Here is a 23131-nt window from a genome sequence, read left to right as displayed (position 1 = left end):
ACCTTTATTAATTCCCAATCTTAGTTACTTTAGGAAAATGTGAAATAGGTGCTAACTCATGAAATTACACTTTGTACCTTACCAAGTCGTTGGTGGAGCGTGTGTGGTTAACCGACACACTAATAAGGACTAGTAAGAGTGGCAAAGGGTAACTTGATTTTATCATAAATCGGTGGAGCGTGTGTGGTTAACCGGCACATCGATTAGGTGATAAAGTTGAGGGTACCAAGTCAATTTGCATGGTTATTCACACCTTGTTTGTTATCCTCGGCATCCCAGTCACAAACTTGAGAGGGCACAATCGAGATTCAAACATGCCATTGAAAGTTCAATGTATCTCAAAAGATCTAGGAGTTTCAAATCCAATTAAAACTTAGTATGGAAAATTCCAAGAAAGAGGAGTTACCAATCCAAAGCAATACCAAATTGAGTAAGACTCAAAGACCGAGTACCGAAGCCGAGATAGCTGAGATGAGCCGAGTACCGAAGCCGAGATAGCTGAGATGAGCCGAGTACCTTATGCTTCCGCAGTTGGCTCGATCATGTATGTTATGACTTGTACTCGCCCTAATGTGGCCTTCGCTTTGAGCATGGTCAGCAGATATCAAGGGAACCCTGGTAGAGAACATTGGACCGCAGTACAGAATATTCTTAAGTACCTTCGGAGGACTAAGGAATGGTTTCTTATCCTCGGTGGGAGTGATGACTTAAGGGTACGAGGGTATAGTGACGCCAGTTTTCAGACCGACCGAGACAACTTCCGCTCTCAGTCGGGCTGGGTCTTTACCCTGAATAGAGGAGCAGTGACTTGGAAGAGTTCCAAGCAGGAGACCGTAGCTGACTCAACGTGCGAATCAGAGTACATAGCAGCAAGCAAAGCGTCAAAGGAGGCAATATGGTTGAAGAACTTCATCGGAGACCTTGGAGTTGTGCCAGCCATAAAGGAGCCTATGGAGATTTTCTGCGATAACGAAGGTGCGGTTGCCTTAACCAAGGAACCGAGGGATCATGGCAGATCCAGGCATATCAACATGAAATATCATTTCATTAAACATTGGGTAGAAGAGGGATTCCTCGTAGTGAAGAGGGTATCGTCAGAGGATAACCCAGCAGATCCCCTTACGAAGGGACTGAGTAGGGTTAAACACTTGCAACACGCTAGGAGCATTGGGCTGAAGGACGATATTAGTTTTAGTGGTTAGATAGCTTTAGAAACTTGTAATAGATAAACTGTAATTAACAGTTGATGATTAAATAAAGGTGTTTTATTTATAAGTAAAGTTACTGTCTTATGTTAATTATTTACTATTGTTTCACTTTGCATGTTTTGACTTCCGAAATAATAAGAATATTTAAACTATCTACAGTCGATCATACTTTGGAAGTAGGTATGAAAGAAGACTGTCATGAATTGGCTTGTATACTGTCTAAGTGTTTAGACATAGCAAAGGTTTGCTGCAACGTTCATGAGTGCTCTTGAAATATGATTTGAGTATTGGATTAAACCCACGCTCACTTGAATCACTTCATGGAATTAATCACGAATGTTTGTGAGACGATAATATCATATAGTCTTTAAACCTAGATATATGATTTATTGTTTGCAAGTTGGTTATGCATTGATAATGCGTAAACGCATCAGTAACTTGATGTTATAAAATGCATTGTTGTGTATGATTTGATGAGTAAATAGTAAATGCATATAAGTCAAAGTTTATCTGTTCCTTTTATCCTACGAGGCTAAAAGCGATATCTTGGGCCCCTCGATGATTTGGTTTGACTTATGTGTCGGGCCCGATCAGGACTGAATTGATGTGTTCAAATTAAGTTCTATACCGGACGAATCAGAGATCGAGAAACAAACTGCTGGACAATAAGTATGACTATGTTCCATGTGATTTTCCACACGATATCTTGAGAACGGAGGACTATACGATCCCTTATCTAAAGGACGTGTTAGAGTTCGACAAAGGCTTTTGAGAGCTTCGATTGCTAATCGGATTTTGAAGTCGTACTTGCATCTATAGTTATTAGACTTATCCAAGTGAGAGACTGTTGGATTAGGTGTCTAAGCCCATAACTATATATGGTATGTACTTGACCCGGTTGTAGCATGGTCCTTTTGGGTTGCCTTCACCAGAGCAACTTGACTGGATGAATTATAGAGAAATAGGTTATTATGGTTTATTAATATATTACATGAATAATATATTAAAAGAGAAATCATATTGGTTAATTAATATTGGTCAAGAATTAATTAAGAAATTAATTTTGTGATCAAAATATATTAATTAAACCTAGGGGACTGATATTGTAATTATTGGATAGTTGCAAAGTAGGCTGAGGAGACCCTAAAGATAGGGTGGACAAATTCTTGTGGATAAGGCCTTAAGAATTTGTCCAAGGAAGGGATTCCAGAAGGATCTTATGGGCTGCTTAGAGCCTAAGCAACCGGATAAGTGTTTGACTGAAACCCTAATTCCACACCTATATAAATGGACCTTAGGCATCACATTTTCGGCTACCCTAACCCTAGAAGGATTGCTAGAGCCGAAAATCACCTCCTTCCTCTCTCTCTTACATTCTTCCAATTGCCTTGGTGTTTGTGATCGATTAGAGGTATTACATTTGTGATACTAAGCTCTCCAAGTCAAGGATCTTCAAGCTTCAATTGAAAGGTAATCATCTAAACTTGTATTAGTTATTAATTGTGATTTTGTATGCTAGATCTAGGGTTTACAAGCTTTGGATGATTTGCATGTATAATTAGATAAACCTAGATCCAAAGCTTTAGGGTTTGCATTTGCACCATAGGATTGATGTAATGCTCAAAACCCATCAGTTTCCGACGCACGAATGAACGTCGACCTCAATGCAAACAATGATGATATCCTCGACGACATCGAATAGATCTTCCCGCCCCCACGTCGACCGGTCGGACGAGACAAAACGAAACGTGCTCAACGTCATGCAGAAGAAATTGATAGAAGGGCACAAGAGTTTGCGGAAAAGAAAGCAAAGTTCGACAAACACAATCTGATTGCCCAACAAAAGGTTGATGTGTAACGTGAGCACTTGTAGTTTCTTCGTAAGCAAGCCGAGAAAGATCAGATGGCGAAGGATTTAACCATTCTCTAGACCAGCGAAGCAAATATGGGACCACGAGAAGCGCTAGTGTTCTGGAAGATGAAGGAGAAAATCAAAAGACAATATTTGGGTGACTAGTTGATCGGTTTTAGTTTGTTAGGACGTTTTTTTTTTTTTTTTTTTTTTTTTTTTTTGATTCAATGTTTTGTTTTTTTTTGTGTAATTTTTTTTAATGTTATGGTTAATATAGAAGTTAATTAAATTACATGTTTCGTTTTTTTTTATTAATCCAATGTGATTAAAAAAAATATAATGAAAAAAACAATCAAAATAAAATTAAATTGAAAAACCAAAAAAAAAATAAAAAAGAAATGATGACATGAAAAGTTAAAGATGTTATCATTAGTTGCCCATTTCCTTCATTTGGTGTTATAACACCCCTTAACTAGTTGCTTACACCAATTAGTCTTAAAAAACTTAACGAAAATTGTCCAGTATTTATGGATTTTTCTATATTGGTCTATTTTGTTTGATATTCAACTTTCGTGTTCCCTAAAATGTAATTTCGTCAGCGTTAAATGAATGTAAGTATCAATTTCGCCCATATTGTATGTTTTTAAAAACTAATTATATCAGTATTATTTTGTTATTATTATTACTAGACAAAACTATGATGGTTTCCAAAATATTCAAGGTTCAGGATAATAAGGATCTCTTGTGAGCGAAAAGCATATAAGAACCTGATTGAAATTTGGGGAAAAGTAAAGGATGTCAAATTCTATATATGATCAAGAGACAAGGTTAGCGACTCGCTTGTGTCATTATGATGCCGCATAACATTGAATGACTTGAGCTGAAATCCGAAATCCTTAGCATTTGTCATATTACAACTTATTGATGCTAATTTATTTGATACTTGCTGATCATCATGAGTTGAGTTGACTACTAAACTCCATTAGAACCAAGGGCATGATGCTTAGTAGTGCGGTTTAGTATTTTCTGGAACCAATGGGCAGACATCTTTGGGTATCTCTTGAGAGTTTTGAAATCAACATAAACAATGCCAAACCTTGAAGTGTACCCTAATCTCCATTCAAAGTTGTCAAGCAGTGACCATGCAAAGTAGCCTATCACGTTTGCGCCTTCATCAACAGTCTGTTTCAAGGCAGCCAAATAACCCTTGTAGTAATTGATCCTTGTCGTATCACGTACACCTTTTCCAAGGCTGATATTACCAGGATCGTCCATGCCTATAACATGTTAATTTGTAGCATCAATGCATGACTCATATTATATGATTATATTATATACAGATTTCTAGCTAACATATACCGTTTTCAGCCAAAAAAACGGTCGGGTTTCCATAACGTTCTTTGACGTAAGTGATGGCTTTGTGTAGACCCCAGGGTACGTTGTAGAGCCAGTATGAATACGCCTGTTAATTAGTAGACATTAAATTAATGTATATCAATGATCTATTTAATTAATTATCTGTATGCCATTCAGAATAGTAATTAGGTACGTACTCGTGGACCAATTGATACGCCTTTGCGTGCATCTGTAAAAAAAAAAAAAAAAAACCGGTGAGTAGTTTTAATTTAAGTGTGTTAGTTAAATAAGTATATAGTTGAGTTCTTACAAGCAAAGCCTACATTCCAGTCCATCTGGTAGCCGAGGTCTTTTGGTGGCTTTTGATGTGGATCATACATGTAATAAGTAGTATACTGGTTTATCCCAACATAATCGAAAGATCCATTCACCATGAGCACCTCTTGTTTGGTGAATTTGGGTAGACGATCCTTCACAATGTTTTGCATCGTCTTTGGGTATTCACCATACACAAGTGGATGCAAGAACCTGTACGTTTACATGCAGAACATATATATCGATCACCAATTAACTTTGATCTATATGATCCAGAAGGGGATCGCTATTGCAAGAACTGAACTTTTTCAGCTAAAACAGTGGGATCTTACCAGCCGACATGAAAGTCTCGTGCTCTCTGAGCAGCCATATTGTCGGCTTTTGATCTTGTGAGTGGTTCATACCAAACGAAGTCCAACAAAATCCCGATCCTTCCCTTTTGTGTTGCCTGCATGCATATTAATACGATTGATCGAGTTAAAAAAATAAATAAGAAAGAGGGCATGCATGTAATATTTAATTAGTTACTTGATACTTCCGACGATATCTACGAACTGCAGCTGCATGTGATAAGATAATATTGTGGGCGACAATGTAGGGTTCAGTTGAGGAATTCCCAGCCGTGCAATTCCCGTATGCCTTGGAGCACCTTCCCGGAGCAAAAAACCCGTTGTCATAACCAAGCGCAGCCACCACTCGCGGCTCGTTAAATGTCATCCAGTTCTTGACTCGGTCTCCAAAACTCTTGAAGCAAAACTCCGCATAATCAGCATAATCTTTCCTGATTCATTCATTTATTTCATTACTATTATTTCCAATTAATCAATTTATTCATCCAATACAAGTGTTTTGTTTTAATTTTTTGAAGGGTACGTACACAATTTGATGCCCCAACCATCCAAGGTAAGCTTTTTCAAGGGCCAGAGGAATGTCATAGTGATTCAGATTGGCATAAGGGGTAATACCTGCAACAAGATAAATATTATAATCATTAATAAATTAATTACCTCATTGTATTTTATATATATATATATATATATATATATATATATATATATATATATATATATATATATATATATATATATATATATATATTGGGGTTAGTGAACATGTGGCTGTTAATATATGTATAATTATATATAGAACCTATCAAAACTATGTAGTTTTAACAAAAAAAAATCATTTAAATGCATTTCTTGGTTATTATTTTATCTTAACCTTCCTATTTTAATTCCTTAATATTAATATTCGTTCGAAAAAACAATCCAGAGAAGATTTTTTTTTTCAATATACGGAATATGTGGAGAATTAGCATATACTGGTTCTTATAGTTTTCATTTACACATAATATAAACATTTATTTTATTAATTTTCAAAGAAATAACTAATATTTGCCGACAACTACTGGCAAGGAGATTTCTCATCTTGGTGATATTTGGTGATATTTTTTCAATAGTACTATAATCAAGCGCAGATATTTCAGAGCACTAAGGCCAAAGGGTATGGTTTTGAGATGTTTACGCGTTTTAGGCTGCCACATCATATAAAAATCCACTCCACTACATGTTTACTAGTAATGGGGATGGTGTTCACTACAACTAGTGAACAAGAGAGAGAAGGAGAAAAGGAAGAGAGAGATAGAGAGAAACGGGAGGAATGATTGGGGAGAAAAAATTCATCCAATAAAATTGTTCGTAATCGTCCGTGAATGGCTTCAATCCGTGTCACACTCACTATAGAGGGGGGTGGTGTTCACGCGTAAATACCCCCTCCACGTCAGCTGTCACGCGTGAAAAACTCATCCATACCCTTTGGCCTAAAAGTGCTCATGATGAACATTACAACCGAATTGAAAAGATGTTATAACAGCAAAGTCAAAATGGAATAAAGATAGGAAACAATATTTTTTTAGAATAATCATAAATATGGAGGAATCAAGAATTAAAATAGGAAAATAAAGTATTTAAAACTTAAATTATTGATAAAACTACGTAGTTTTTAAAAGAAATGGTGTAGTATTGTAAGTTCTATATCTAACATTACATAACAGCCACATATTTCCTTTATAGCCACATATTTCATATATATATATATATATATATATATATATATATATATATATATATATATATATATATTACCTTTCAGAAGCATGTAGTCAATTAAACGGTTATAATAAGCAACTCCTTCAGGGTTGACTTTTCCAGTCCCGTCTACACATGACATGGACAATTACAATAATTACGTAGAAAACAGATATATTTTGTGGATTATGGAGATGGATATACATGGTTTAGATGAAAATTACTTGGAAATATTCGAGACCATGAGATTGAGAAGCGATATGCATCGAAGTTGAGGTTTGCCATCAAATCAATATCTTCCTGCACCCATGCATAAAAACAATTATATATTTCTTATCCATATGCATTTTCAAATTGAAAAGTTTATAATCCGCAAAAGGCCGTGAACGTATTGAAGATTATAGGAGAAAGAAACCAAAGAAATTATCATAAATCGGATCAAATTGTATTAATAGTTTAAGTGGATATCAAATTTTATGTTAAACATAGCATTATATAAATCAATATATTCATCTCATCATCTCATTTAATGACTAGGCGACCGGGTCAGCAATGAAACCGGTAAAATGTATGTTACATACAACAAATGCCAAATCATCAGTAAATTTTATTTTGGGACTTATTCGCAAATTAGGGTAAAATAATAGGACTTTAGTAAAACAGGTAAGTAATAAAACCGGTAAACCAGAAAAAAAAAGTCAAATCGTCATTTTTACCGGTAATTCATGCTTTTTCGTAAACAAAATTTAGTTTGAGACTTTTTCGTAAATTAAAGTAAAATTTTAGGACTTTTCTGAAGATTTCGCTAACTTTAACAATCAAATTTCTTTTCAAGACCTACTATTCCACCTAACAAGTAATCCTTTGGAAAATAATATCCACAGATTTTTTAATTTTATTTTCATGAAACAACTTAATGATTAAATCAGTTACATCAAATGAAGATAGAATATTTTAATTGGTCTCTTAAGCAAACTAGATTTAGTATAGCTGTATATTAATTAAAGAAAAATTGCATAAATAAAAGATATTAAGTTTATACAAAATTATGATTTTGACATTGTTTTTATTTTTTTTCTTAATTAAAACTAAGTTTACAATTTTATTGCAAATTTAACCACTCGACTTGTTTGCTTCAGGTGTTTCATGTTTCTCATTTTGTTGACTAGACAAAAAGCTAATAACATTTTACATATGATCATAGTTGGCAAACAGTTGATTTAAATTGAACCATAGATATACATTCATTCTTTCCTAATTTTTTTATTATTTTCTTCTCTCAGAGCATCACGATTTTGTGCAATCGCATCCTAAAGTCGTTAAAGTGGTTCATCATCCCAAAGTGGTGTAAGCAAGAAAATAAACGTTTTCTTTCAGATAAGTTACTGTAGACAAGCAGCAATGTTATTTTGGAATGATGAACCGCTTGAGCGACCTTGGGAGGCCACCACACAAAATTGTGATTCTCTAAGACTACCCCCATTGGGATGATTTTGGTGAGCGGCTCACCATATATAAATTAAAAGAAAATCAAAACTAAAAGATATTTGGTGACCTAGGCCACATGCACAACCCAAGATCACTAAAAGCTCACATCTTTTTAATAATATTATTTAGTGGTGGAGTTAAATTACTTTTGTAATTAAAACTAATTTTGTTAGTAACTATTTTTTTATTTTGAGTAAATAAATAAATAAAATATATCAAAGTACGTGATTAATTTTTCTCTAGGATATGATACCAATATTGATATATTTTTTTTAATATTTTTTTAATATAGAATTGGATTGGGTTGGATTGCTAATGGGAGTAAAAGATTGGGGGTAATTGAGTTGAAGATGTGGAAGAGAGCGAAATTAATTTTTTAATATATGATTGGGTTGGATTGGGTTGTGAATGGGGATAGTCTAAGAGAAGAAAAGAAGAAGAAGTTAGGAAAAGAGAGTACATATCTAAGTAACGGTTCAATTTAACATAAATAATTTGCCAACTATGATCATATGTAGAAGCTACATCAACTTTTTGCTTATTTAGTAAATGAGAAACATGAAACATCTGAAGCAAACCGATCGATTGGTTAAATTTACAACAAAAATATAAACTTAATGCCTCAATTAAAATAAATATATAAATAAACACATAGTCAAATTTGAAATGTTATGTTAACTTACAGTCTTTTATACAATTTGCCATTAATTAATTTTACTTGTTATTGAGTTTAAGTAATTCAACTTCTACTTCTTTTTTCATATGTAATTTTTTCATTAATAAATAGTTAATTAATACATCTTAGTTATCATCGTACAACGAATGAGAATACAACTGTGCAACAAATTGTCCTACTAATATCACAAATTCACAATGGTATCATATTTATTGGAAAAATGCCGCTCAACTAATATATTGTTGAATGTTGAAGTATGAGATGGACAGATGCGTAGATTTAAAAATACAAACCGTTCTAAAAAATCAATTTATCATATTTTTACTAATTAAATAGTAACAAAGTTTTATATTTATTTTAGTTAGATCGTTCAAACAATTTTATGAAGTTTAATAACTAAAGTTTAATTTTAATTATTTCATTATTGTCAAAATTTTCTTCTACAAAATTAGATATATTTACAGATATTACTGTTTTTCAAAATATAATTATTTTGACTTTTAAAAAAGAAAAGTGATTTGTACATAATAGTTTTTTTCCATACATAACAATTTAAGTTTTATAAAGTTGCACAACACAACATTTTAAAACAAAAAATATTGTGTATAAATTTTTTTTATCTTGTAGGAATCAACATTAGCATAGGAAATCTTTTACAAGTAGTTAAATAAGATAATGGTTTAGAGAAAAATAATATAATTTATATATTGAATATTTTAATAATAAATAACATATGTTTGTTATTCTCTTATTATTATTATTATTATTATTATTATTATTATTATTATTATTATTATTATTAATTTTTTTTAACAAATTGTTCTAAACTTTTTTAATTATTTTTTTTACTCTTTTTTCACAACCCTTTTGAAACTTTTTTAACACTGTTTAAAATCCTTTTTATTATACAACTTTTTTATGATTTTTTTTACAATGGTTTATACTTGTTTTATAATTTTTCATAAATTTCTCTCTTTCATACAACTTTTTTTACATACCTTTGTTATAAAAAAATTTCAAACGAAAGTATTTCTAAAAATATTAAAACAATATAAATATTTTTGTTTACACTTTTTTACACACCTCTTTAAAAAGTGTAAAATAATTGTAAACAAAGTATACACGAAAACATTTATAATGTTTTCCTACTCTTAGAAATACTCTTAATTTTTTTTTAAAGTAAGTATTTGAGTTGTATGAAAATGTATTTTTAAAAAGGTTATAAAAACAAGTTTAATAGGTTTTAAAAAAGTTTAAGGAAATTGTAAAAAAAAAAAAGTTATAAAAAGTGTACAAAAACTTATAAAAATCGTAAAAAGGTTCTAAAAAGCTTGTAAAAAATCTTAAACAAATTTCAAAAATGTTATAAAAAAATTCATAGAAAAGTGTATTTTATTTCATAAAAAAAATGTAATTTTTTTTTTTGCAAATACAGTCTTGAAAGTTGTAAAAAAAAACTAATTTTGGATAGAATTTGTTAAAATAGTTTGGACCATATCTGTAATAAAAATTGAAATTTGAACCAAATTCATAACAAAATTAAGATCGCGGTCAAAATATATAAATATAAAATAACTGGTATAGTAGGTGAAAAAAATAGAGTTTGTTACGTTTTTAATACATTTTAATGGATTTGTTGGTTAATTTATAAATAGTTGGAATAATACCTTCCTAAAAGGTAGTGACTTATAAAATTCTTATAATGATATATTTTGAATTAGATATTTAACATTTCATCTATAAAAAAAAGTTGATGTAAAACAAAAAATACATATAGCATCATTTTAGTATGTTACTGATCATAACACTAAAATTGTATGAATGGTTGGAATGCATTTTAACATTGAAACACGATTCTGATGTATTAGCCAAAAGAGAAAACAACAAAAAAAAAAAGAAAAAAAAAAGAAAAAAAAAAGAGAGGCATCAATCAGGGACCACTGCCCAAAGCCACTATCGCAATTCACATGTACATGTTCACGCCTCAGACTCACGGGTCTCTGATCATATTCAATAAATTTGGACCATTTTTATTCCTTAGATCGTGACATTTTACTTTAAACTGTTTCTATTTTATTTTATTAAAATACATGAATCAACATCGTATTGACCGAAATATATAAAGAATACACAGGTTTAAAGTATAGTAATGAATATTGTTCTGTTAAATTGTAAAAAAGAATCATAAAAACACAGAAAAAGAGAAACCACACCTTATACCGATGATACTGATCGACTGTAACTTCTCCTGTTGCATTGTTTGGTTCAAGTCCTACATAAATAAATAATTATAGAAAGAAAAATAATGTTAATTAAAAGGCTAGCTGTTGAAAGAGAGAATATATGAATGAATATAGGAAGAAACCAGGAGTCTTGATGAATTCATCCCAAATGCTAGGTCCTCGTCCACCTTTATGGGCCATGCCCTCCACCTGATAAGCGGATGTCGCCGTTCCAAACACAAACCCCTTCGGAAAGTCATTCCGGCTAATGTCGGCAGCTATCGCCACTTTTGAAACCAGCAACGACACTAATATTATTAGCAACAGCCTTAGTCTTCCCATGTTTTCTGTAGCTCACGAGCTTCGTCAGAAGACCTTTCTATTTATAATCGAAATGCCAGTCTATGCTAAAAAAGAGGGCGGATAATATTGTGAAACGGATAGTTACCATGTGACGTAAAGGGTAGGTTTTTAATCTTTTATTTGAGTAAATTACACATTTGGTCACACTATTGTTTGCCAAATTCATACTTTTGGTCCTATTATTGTATTTTTGACACGGATGGTCCTTATAGTTTGTATTTGTTGCACCGGTGGTCCCTGGTCCATACGAAAAGACCATCTTACCCTTCTTTTCTTTTTAGTTCTTTATGTATTTTTGAATGTCTTTAAGTTGGTCGGATATGATGAATTCACATATTTTAGATACCACAAAGGCGAAGGTGGAACCGGTGTGAAGTCAAAGAACTATCATGGGGATGACATACTTTATGGCCTTATTGGTGACTAATTTGTTTAGATCGTCTTGGGTTAGTGTTTGGACATCGGTTGGGACATAGAAGGCTTTGACAGATAGATATCAAGGAGAGTTGGAGGTGACGAGATGGGTAGGGTTGCGATGGCGGCATAATGGTGGTGGTGTGTGTATGTATGTGAGAGAGAAGTAAAAATGATGAAAAATGGGAGGGGTGGTACCGATGACGATAAAGAGAGGGGTAAAAATGGTGAAGAAAGGTTGAGTTTGTTTAATTTTTTTATTATTAATGGTGAAGAAAGTTGGTCGGGTATGATGAATTCACATATTTTAGATACCACAAAGGCGGAGGTGGAACCGGTGACAAGTCAAAGAACTATCATGGGGATGACGTACTTTATGGCCTTATCGGCGACTAATTTTTTTGGATCGTCTTGGGTTAGTGTTTGGACATCGGTTGGGACATAGAAGGCTTTGACAGATCGATATCAAGGAGAGTTGTAGGTGACGAGATGGGTAGGGTTGGCGACGGCGGCATTATGGTGGTGGTGTGTGTATGTATGTGAGAGAGAAGTAAAAATGATGAAAAATGGTAAGGGTGGTACCGATGACGATAAAGAGGGGGATAAAAATGGTGAAGAAAGGTTGAGTTTGTTTAATTTTTTTTATTAAAATATATAAATAAATAAAATGGAAAGAAAAAACATAGACAAAATTGCAAAAATGGTCCATGTAGTTGTCAAAATTATATGAATTTGGTTAAAAAATATTTTGTGGTGCATCAATGGTCCAGTTTTGGATACATTGTGCGTTTTGGTCCGAAGACGTTAACTTTAACAAGATGGTTGTTAATTTTTTTTAAATGACAATTTTACCCTCAAAGATTATTTCTGCAACCAAACTACAATTACCATTTATGCATCTCTTCTTTTTAACTTTATTCACTTATTATACATTAATTCGTTTAATTAATTTTTTTTAATTTCTTTTTATTGGATTATTTTTTATTATTGTATTATTATATATTCATAAATATTATTTTTAATATATAATATTTATAAATTAATAAATGTTACTTTTATTGATTTCTTTTAAATAATTCTTTTTTTAATTTCTTTTTTACTGGATTAATTATTTTTTCTTGGATTATTATATATTAATAAATATTAATTTTAATATATAATATTTATATATTAATAAATATTACTTTATTGGATTATTATTTTGTTTAACTTCATTCTTATTGGATATTTTTTTTGGACAACAACAACACCATCCTAATTTAGTTGATAAAATCCCACCCGTTCCATCACTGTAGGACTGAGTGATGGTGGTGGTGTTTGATGGGTGTCGAATCCATCAAACAATAAATCATATTTGTTCATATGATTTAAAAATAATAGTAATAGTGGCAAACAGGGCCGGTCCTCGGGTACTCGGTTTTAATCCATTAATACACCAAATGTAACATCCCGATGTTAAGGTACTTCAAATTTCAACCCTTTAATTTTTTTTATATTGCACTTGGTCCCAAAGTTCAAGAATTATATGATAAAGGGCCTTAATGTCATTTTGGTAAATAAGGGCTTCAGAGTTCGCCATGCGTACGTGGTGTACGCTAAGTATACTAGGGCGCGCCCAAGTACGCTCGACGTACATCATTGTACGCTGGGCGTACTTCCTAAATGAGGAAACCCTAATTTTTACGGTTTGGCTGGTATTTAAGCATCCTTATAGCCTCATTTCCCTTCACCTTCTCAACCTTCACCCTCTCATTTGTGTTATAACCCTAGGACCAACTTTTGAAGCCATTTCAAGCCTTAAAGTGTGTGTTTGTGTGCTAAGTAGAAGAAGGAAGGAAGCCAAGATCATCTTTGGAGAGTGAAGCACTTTGGATCTGGGATTCACTCTTCATTTGCAACCCTTCAAAAGTATAAAGCTTTCATCTTGATCTTTTAATCTTGTAGATCTAGAAATGGGTGTTTTGGTGTTACTTTTTGGTCCCAAAGTCTCATCTTGAGCATGACATGTTCTTGACGATTTGAGTTGTCCTTTCAGACCCTAGGAGGGGTCCTAAGTCATAAAAATGAAGTCTCATTGGTTAGTTTTGCTCCATGCATCTTATAGAAGGTCTTAATGGATTAATACCTTGAGTTAAGCTCTTATTAGGCATGTAAAGTCATAAAGTTGGAAGCTTTATGACTCTAGAGTATTTTTGGCCAAGATCTTGAAGTTAGGACATAAGTACTTAAGCCATTAAGCTCTTAACAAGATTTTTCGGCTTGTGAGGGTACGTCCCACGTACTTTGAGTACGCCCTGCGTAAGAAGTCAACCACCCCGATGGTGGTCAACTGCGAGGGTTGGAGTACGCTCAGCGTACCTCCGGAGTACGCTCCGCATACTCACACTGGTTCAGCCCGGATGAGTTGACTCGGTTGGGTTGACTCAGTTAACTTAGTGGGTTTGACCAGTTGACTTTGACCAAGTTTGACCATTGAAGGTATTTTTGGGGTTTTGATGTAACTGGTCTTTGGTGGGATTAGGTGTCATTTAGAGAGCTGAGTTTCGGAGTCAGGGGCCTCATCAACTTCTGTTTAGTTTGTGAAGTGAGTTTTCGTTACTGTACTTTTGGGTCGAAGGTACCAAGGCCGACCTATTTGATTGTTATCATGGTTTATCACATGTTGGTATGTTGTAGTGATATGTTAGATTTGTATCCTGGTAGATAGGATGATGTTATTCTTAGTGATTTGTAAGATCTATCTGATTGTCTATTGACTGAGTATGTGTATGCTTATTTGTTATGTATATGTCGACATGGTTTGTGTGTGGTTGGGTTGAGGCGTACCAATGTAGACTGAAGGCCAAGAGACCAAGGGCGTCCCGGATAGACTGCAGGCCCGAGAGGCATACCAGTCAGGTCGAAGGCCCGAAGAACGTTCCATACACGAGTGTTAGCATACACGAGTGTTGTAGGGCTGGTGGAAGTTTCATGGATGAGTTGTGTGGAGTCAGCCATCCGGTTTCATGATGTTTAGCCTTCCTCTAGGGAGTGAGGGTTGAGTGTATGCATATTCTAGTATGTATTGTTAAGGTTGTTGTGATGATTCCCTGAGAAAAATACGGGTAGGCATGGAAGGTAGTATGGGCCCGTACTACTAAGAGCACATGACCCGTACGCGTAACAGGGAAGTCACAACCCTAGGGCTTTGTTGGGAGTTGGTTCCCCTGATATGATATGTGTGTTATCTGATATCTACCTGGGTTATTTTTAATATGGTGATGACAATACGATTTGAGGTTGGATCCGGATCGGGATCGAGAGCTGGCAGTTAGGATGGGGCTGCTGTGTCTGAGGACAGGATTAGGGAGATTCTTCAGGAGGAGGTTATTGCTCACTTTCGAGCACAATTGCCAGAGATGTTTGGGTCTATCAATACTGTCATGCTGGAGTATTTTGATGAGTGTTATGTTGCTTTGTATGAGGCTGCTGCTGCTACAGCCATCATAGTCGTTGTCGCTGTTGGGGTTGGTGCTCGGAGAGTCTTCCAGTTTCGAGACTTCGATAATACGAAGCCCACGAAATTTGATGGAGTTCAGGACCCAATCATAGCCATGAGGTGGATGTCTGACATTAAGGAGTGTTTCTTCACTTGCTCTTGCCCAGTTGACTAGAAGGTCAGGTGGGCTCTGAACCTTTTGAGGTCCGTAGCGAAGGATTGGTGGAGACTTGTTACTGGTTCGTATTCTACTGAGCAGAGACCTGATGTGTCTTGGGAGCAGTTCTCGGAGATGTTCCGTTCTAGATATGTGTCGCTGGTGGAGCGTGAGAAGTTGGCCCAGGAGTATTTGGATCTGAGACAGGGGACCAAGTCGGTGACGGAGATCACCAAGATGTTCACAGAGAGGGCCATGTTTTGTCATGAGTTTGCTGCTTCCAAGAAGGCTCAGATGACTTGTTACTTGAGCATGCTCAAGACGGATATCAGGCAGTTTGTATCCACTCAGCATTATGGTTCCTTGTTGGAGTTGCAGGAGGCCGCTAGGCGGCGAGATATTGAGATGGAGCTCCAGACTAGGGAGCAGAGACCGGCCGCGGTGCAGTCACACCCTGCGCCGAAGCGGTTCAGGGCCACTGATTCTAGATCTGGAGGATAGAGGGGCCGCACTTGTGAGAAGTGCGGCAAGGTTCATGAGGGGGCATGTCGATCAAGAGGTGTGTGCCACAAATGTGGCAAGGAGGGGCACTATGTGAGGGATTGCCGCCAACCGGCCCTAGCTCCGAGTTCCACGATTTGCTATCGTTGTGATTAGGTCGACCATGTGAAGATCAACTGTCCATTTCTCGCCGCCAAGCTAGCGCAGGTTACGGCACCAACTATTTTGAGGATTACCAATGGGCGCCAGGGGAGGGCGGAGCCCCCGAGAGCACGGGGTCATGCTTTTCAGCTCACTGCCGAGGAGGTCAGAGCAGCTCCAGATGTTGTGATGAGTATGTTTCTATTTATTATTTTGTTGATCATCTTTTTTATGGGTTTGAGCCATAAGAACTTTCCTATGTGCACATGTAAACCCTAATGCTTGGATCTAGGTTTCTCTAATTGAACATGCAATGTTTCCAAGGCTTATGATGCAAGATCTAGAGTAAACAATTGAATCATAACATATGAAATCAGATTTAGAAGAATACCTTAAGTTGCTTGCTTGAATCTTCTTGTTCTTGGAGCTTAGAGTCACAATTGTCACTCCTATAATGGCTTACAAACACCAACTAGCAAGAGGATGATTTGGAGAGAGAGGAGGGATGAGAAAATCGGCTCTAGGGTTTCCAATGCAACAAGGTGGCCGATTTCCCTCACATATGGGGTCTATTTATACTATGAGCTACTAGGGTTACATCCTTAACCCTAATTGAATAACTTAGGCCCTAAGCAATCCAAGGATCCTTCTAGATTAAGGCTTGGACGAATTCAAGGAGTCCATAACCCTAAATTCGGCCACCCTAATATCTATAAGGATTCATAGCCCAAAACTCAACTATCACACATTTGACAGTTTAAGCCCCTTTATTCAATTAACCTCTTTTAGTCACCAAATTAATTCCTAATTAATTTATGACTAATATTAATTAAATAATATTATTATTCCTTTAATATATTATTCTTATAACATATTAATATAATAATACTCTTCTCTCTATATAAATCACTCTGTCAAGTTGCTATGGTGAAGGCAACCCAAAAGGACCATGTATAACCGGGTCAAGTACTTACCAAATATAGTTACATGCTTAGACACTAATCCAACAGTCTCCCACTTAGATAAGTCTAGTAACTATAAATGCAAGCACAATCCGATTAGCAATCGTAGCTCTCAAAGACGTTGTCAAACTCTGATCTTATTAGTAACTTGTCCTTCAGATAAGGGATCGTATAATCCTCTGTTCTAGATATCGTGCGGACAATTACATGGAACATTGTCATACTTATTGTCCAACAATTGGTTTCTCGATCTCATATTCATTTGACATGGCACTTAATTGAACACATCAATTCAGTCCTGACCGGGCCTGGCACATAAGTCAAATCAAATCATCGAGGGGCCCTGATATCGCTTTTACCCTCTTAGGATAAAAGGAACAGATAAACTTCGACTTATATGCATTTACTATCCACTAATCAAATCATACACAACAATGCGTTTTATAACATCAAGTTACTGATGCGTTTGCGCATTATCAATGCATAACCAATTAGCAAACAATAAACCATATATCTAGGTTTTAAGACCATGTGATATTACCATCTTGCGATCACTCGTGATGGATTCCATGAAGTGATTCCAGCAAGTGTGGGTTTATTCCAATGCTCAAATCAATTTCATAAGCACTCATGAACGTTGCAGCAAACCTTTGCTATGTCTAATACACTTTAGACAATCTACACACCAATTCATGACAGTCTTCATTCATATCTACTTCCAACATATGAACGACTGTGGACCGTTCGAATAATTCGATTATTATCAAATAACTTAATTATTCAGGAAGTCAAAACATGCAAAATGAAACAATAGGTAAAAGATTAACATAAGAGAGTAACATTACTAATAAATAATACTCCTTTATTTAATCATCAAATGTTAATAACAACTTATCTATTACACGTTTCCAAACTATCTAATCTAAACTAATATCGTCCTTCAGCCCAATGCTCCTAGCGTGCTGCAAATGCTTAACCCTGCTCAGTCCCTTCGTAAGCGGATCTGCTGGGTTATCTTCTGACGATACCCTCTTCACTACGAGGAGTCCTTCTTCCACCCGATGTCGAATAAAGTGATATTTTCTGTCGATATGTCGACATCTACCGTGATCTCTTGGTTCCTTGGTCAAGGCAACCGCTCCTTCATTATCACAGAAAATCTCCATGGGCTCCTTTATGGCTGGCACAACTCCAAGGTCTCCAATGAAGTTCTTCAACCATATTGCCTCCTTTGACGCTTCGCTTGCTGCAATGTACTCTGATTCGCACGTTGAATTAGCTACAGTTTCCTGCTTGGAACTCTTCCAAGTTACTGCTCCTCCATTGAGAGTAAAGACCCAGCCCGACTGTGAACGATAGTTGTCCCTGTCGGTCTGAAAGTTGGCGTCACTGTACCCTCGCACCTTTAAGTCATCACTCCCACCAAGGACTAGAAACCATTCCTTGGTCCTCCGAAGGTACTTAAGAATGTTCTTGACTGCGATCCAATGTGCTCTGCCAGGGTTCCCTTGATATCTACTGACCATGCTCAAAGAGAAGGCTACATCAGGGCGAGTACAAGTCATAACGTACATGATCGAGCCAACTGCGGAAGCGTAAGGTACTCGGCTCATCTCTGCTATCTCGACTTTAGTACTCGGACTCTGAGTCTTACTCAAGTTGGCATTACTTTGGATTGGTAACTCCCCTTTCTTTGAATTCTCCATACTAAAACGTTTTAGTACCTTGTCTAGGTAAGTATTCTGACTAAGTCCTATTAATCTCTTACTTCTGTCTCTCACTATCCTTATTCCCAGAATATAGGAAGCCTCTCTGAGGTCCTTCATAGCGAAGAACTTCCCGAGCCAGGACTTAACCTCCTGCAGTGTCGTGATGTCGTTTCCTATGAGTAGTATGTCATCGACATATAATACGAGAAAGCTTACTACACTCCCACTGGCTTTGAGATATACACACAATTCATCTTCGCTTCGCAGAAAACCAAACTCTTTGACCTTCTCGTCGAAACAAAGATTCCATCTGCGAGACGCTTGCTTAAGTCCATAAATAGACTTCTCAAGCTTACACACTCTGTTGGGATGCTTCGCATTGACAAAACCCTCTGGCTGAGCCATGTAAACATCCTCAGCCAAATTCCCATTAAGGAAAGCAGTTTTGACATCCATCTGCCATATTTCATAGTCATGAAATGCAGCAATGGCCAGCATCACCCTGATAGACTTTATCTTCGCAACTGGTGAGAAGGTTTCGTCGTAGTCAACTCCAGGAGTTTGAGTGAAACCCTTCGCAACCAATCGCGCCATATAAGTGTGCACGTTTCCATCCACGTCAGTCTTCTTCTTGAAGATCCACTTGCACCCGGCCGTCTTACGACCTGGTACATTGTCAACCAAATTCCAAACTTGGTTATCATACATGGATTGGATCTCGCTATCTATAGCCTCTTTCCATTTTGCATACTCCGGGCCTGCCATGGCTTCCTTATAGTTGTTAGGTTCGTCCATATTCACTAGTGTACTATCACTAATGAACGTATCCCCTTCCATAGTAATATGAAATCCATAAAACTAGGGTGGAATACTAACTCTTTCGGAACGTCTAAGAGGTAAGGACTCGTCAATCGGTTCAACCGGAGTTTCCTCCTCGGGTTGAGCGCCAGTGTTAGAGGTTCCTTCATCGCTCGACTCTTGAAGCTCTTCAAGATCTATCTGCCTCCCACTGTCTCCTTGGCTTATGAGTTCTCGTTCTAGGAAAACCCCTCTCCTCGCAACGAAGATTACATTGTAACTCGGTCTGTAGAAGAAATATCCAAAGGATTTCTGTGGGTAGCCGATGAAAATACATCGCTCACTACGAGGTTTGAGCTTGTCGTGAGTATCTTGTCTTACGAAAGCCTCGCAACCCCAAACCTTGATATGTGCTAATGAGGGAGCTTTCCCTGTCCACATTTCGTGAGGTGTTTTGGCAACCTTCTTTGTAGGTACTAAGTTAAGGATATGGGCGGCAGTCTCTAAGGCATACCCCTAGAATGAGATAGGTAGTGAAGGATCTTGATTTTACTGCCCAATTGAGGTAATCGTGGAATTCAAGACTTAGGTACTCTCCACCTCGATCAGATCGAAGCATCTTGATTTTACTGCCCAATTGATTCTCCACTTCTTGTTTAAACTCTTTGAACTTTTCAAAGGTTTCTGACTTGTGCTTGATCAATTAGATATACCCATATCTGCTATAATCATCTGTGAAAGTCACATAGAAGCGATTCGCGTCCCTTGTGGTGGATCTAAAGGGTCCACATACATCTGTATGTATGAGATCCAATAAACCCTCACCCCTCGCACAAGTGCCAGTGAAGGGTGACTTGGTCATCTTTCCAAGTAAACAAGATTCGCACACGTCATCGTTCCTAAGGTCGAATGAGTCCAACACTCCATCCTTTTGGAGTTGGGCTATGCGTTTCTTGTTGACATGTCCAAGACGACAATGCCACAAGCATGCTCTATCCATACTATTGGAAGAATCCACACACAATACATCATTTCCTAAGTTGTCTACAACCATCACAGTTTCATATATTCCATTACAAGGCAATGCTTCAAAATATAAAACGTTATTAAAATAAGCATAAATAGAACCCTTTTCATTATCAAATGAGTATCTAAAGCCTTGTTTATATAAACCATGAAACGAAATGATGTTTCTAGCCATATCTGGCGAATAGCAACAATTATTCAAATTTAAATCTAAACCATTACTAAGCACTAAGGAATAAACTCCAATCTTGGTCACAGGCGACGATCTTCTGTTTCCCATGATCAGATTCATCCTTCCACGCTCCACATCCCTATTTCCTTTTAGTCCCTGCAAATCAGAACATATGTGAAAACCACATCCTGTATCAAGAACCCAAGAAGTAGCATGTGATAAACTATTAGATTTAATTGTGTAAATACCTGCGAAAGATGGCTTGATCTTTCCATCATTGATGGCCTACAGATATTCTGGGCAGCTTCTCTTCCAATGCCCTATCTTGTGGCAGTGGTGGCACTCTGCCTCTTTGGGGTTTGAGTTGGGTTTAGCAGAACCACCTTTGGTTCCACTAGAAGAGGTGCCATCTTGAGACTTTCCCTTGTGGTGGCCCCTTGAGGAGGCCTTCCTCTTCTTACCCTTCCCTTGCCCTATTTCCAAGACAAGGGCAGCAACTGGAGTGGGAGGTGATGCAACAGATTTATCCTTGAGATTGCTCTCAGCAGTCCTCAACAAACCCTAAAGCTTGCTCAAGGAGACCTCTTCCTTATTCATATGGTAGGTCATGCGGAACTGGCTATAGCAGGAAGGCAATGAGTGAAGGGTAATTTCAATTTTTAGCTCTTCATCGAAGTTCACATTCAACTTCAGCAGGCGATCAACATATCTCTGCATCTTTTGCAGATGGGCGGTAAGGGACTCTCCATTACCCATTTTGGTAGTGATCATCGAAGTGATGATCTCATACCTCTCTTGCCTGGCGCTCTGGTGGTAACGTTCCAGCAGATCCTGATGCATCTCATAGGGGTACTTATCCTCATAGGACTTTTGAAGTTCAGCAGTCATAGTCGCGAGCATGATGCAATGGACTTTCGTGGCATCACGCTCGTGGGCCTCGTAGGCCGCGATCTCATCGGCAGTAGCAGTTTCAATATCAATCTCCTTAAGCTTCTCGTCGAGGACATAGTCTTTGTCCTCGTAGCGAGTGACCATGCGAATTTTGCGGATCCATTTACTGAAATTGGTCCCATCGAAGATCACTTTCCCACACAAGTTCATGAGTGAGAATGAACCAGAGGAGTTTGACCCAGAAGCGTTGTTGTTTGCGTTCGACATCTGAAATGGAAAAAGAACAAAGTTGATTAGAAATGATTTTCCCAAATTAATCACCCAAATGAAAAATTAGGGCTAGGAACCAACAACATTATTCACAAATTAGAAGAGGGATGCCGTAATCTAATAAGTAAATAATTTGAAGGCAAGTGAATGTCGATTCACTAATTCTCCACCATGAAAAACGAAAAAGAAATTAGGTTTTAATTGTATTGAAAACTCCTAGATCTTTTGAGATACATTGAACTTTTCAATGGCATGTTTAAATCTCGATATGACCCTCTCGTTTGTGACTGGGATGCCGAGGATCACAAAGTGGGTATGAATAACCATGCAAATGTACATGGTGCCCTTATTGTTACAGTTACCTATTCGATGTGCTGGTTAACCACATATGCTCCATCGAACTATAACAAACAATGAGTCACCCTTTGCCACCTTTGCTTAGAACCCAATTAATGTGCCGGTTAACCACACGCGCTCCATTAACGTCTTAGCAAGGGTACAAAGTGTAATTTCATGGAATTGCATCAATTCACTTTTGCCTAAAGTAACTAAGATTGGGAATTTTGTAAAAACATTTAGTTACTTTATATAGATTCATTATACTTTTAATGAGGAAAGGTTTGCCCGATCCTACCCGTTCGGCTAACGACCCTCCACCAATCAAGGAAGCGGTGGGTGAGAATGGACACCTATTAAACGGCCATTTATAGGCCATAACCTTATACCCCCCCTTATAGACTGGCTTCGTGAATGAGGCCTACTAACGGTAAGACTAGCATTTAAGTTATACACATATATATATATATATATATATATATATATATATATATATATATATATATATATATATATATATATATATATATATATATATATATATATATATATTGATCTTATAATATTATAAGTATAGAGTTGAATTTTAAAACTTGTAAAATTCTAAGGTTTGAAATTTAATTAGTTCAAATTAAACTTTTAATCACAAAACTTAAATTTCAAAACTTGAGGACAAGTTTTGAACTTTTCAAAACATAAAGGATCAAAT

General features: G+C 36.3%; 1 protein-coding gene across 1 annotated transcript; it reads right to left on the bottom strand.

The window, feature by feature from the left end:
* Positions 1-3837: 3837 nt before the first annotated feature.
* Positions 3838-11644, bottom strand: LOC145129616 (beta-glucosidase 44-like). The gene is made up of 11 exons (XM_079064386.1): positions 11348-11644; positions 11196-11254; positions 7043-7118; positions 6876-6947; positions 5609-5696; positions 5260-5512; positions 5064-5179; positions 4727-4944; positions 4614-4645; positions 4420-4522; positions 3838-4337 (listed from the first exon to the last, which is right to left on the bottom strand). Exons 1-11 carry the CDS (start codon positions 11544-11546, stop codon positions 4033-4035), a joined length of 1521 nt encoding a protein of 506 aa, XP_078920512.1. The 5' UTR covers positions 11547-11644; the 3' UTR covers positions 3838-4032.
* Positions 11645-23131: the final 11487 nt, after the last annotated feature.

The sequence above is a fragment of the Lactuca virosa genome, chromosome 8, assembly GCF_052849685.1.
Source record: "Lactuca virosa cultivar CGN04683 chromosome 8, Lactuca_virosa_CGN04683_v6, whole genome shotgun sequence".
NCBI classification, from domain to species: domain Eukaryota; kingdom Viridiplantae; phylum Streptophyta; class Magnoliopsida; order Asterales; family Asteraceae; genus Lactuca; species Lactuca virosa.
Note: the sequence above shows the minus strand (reverse complement) of the source record. Positions and strands in the feature narration are given on the sequence as shown.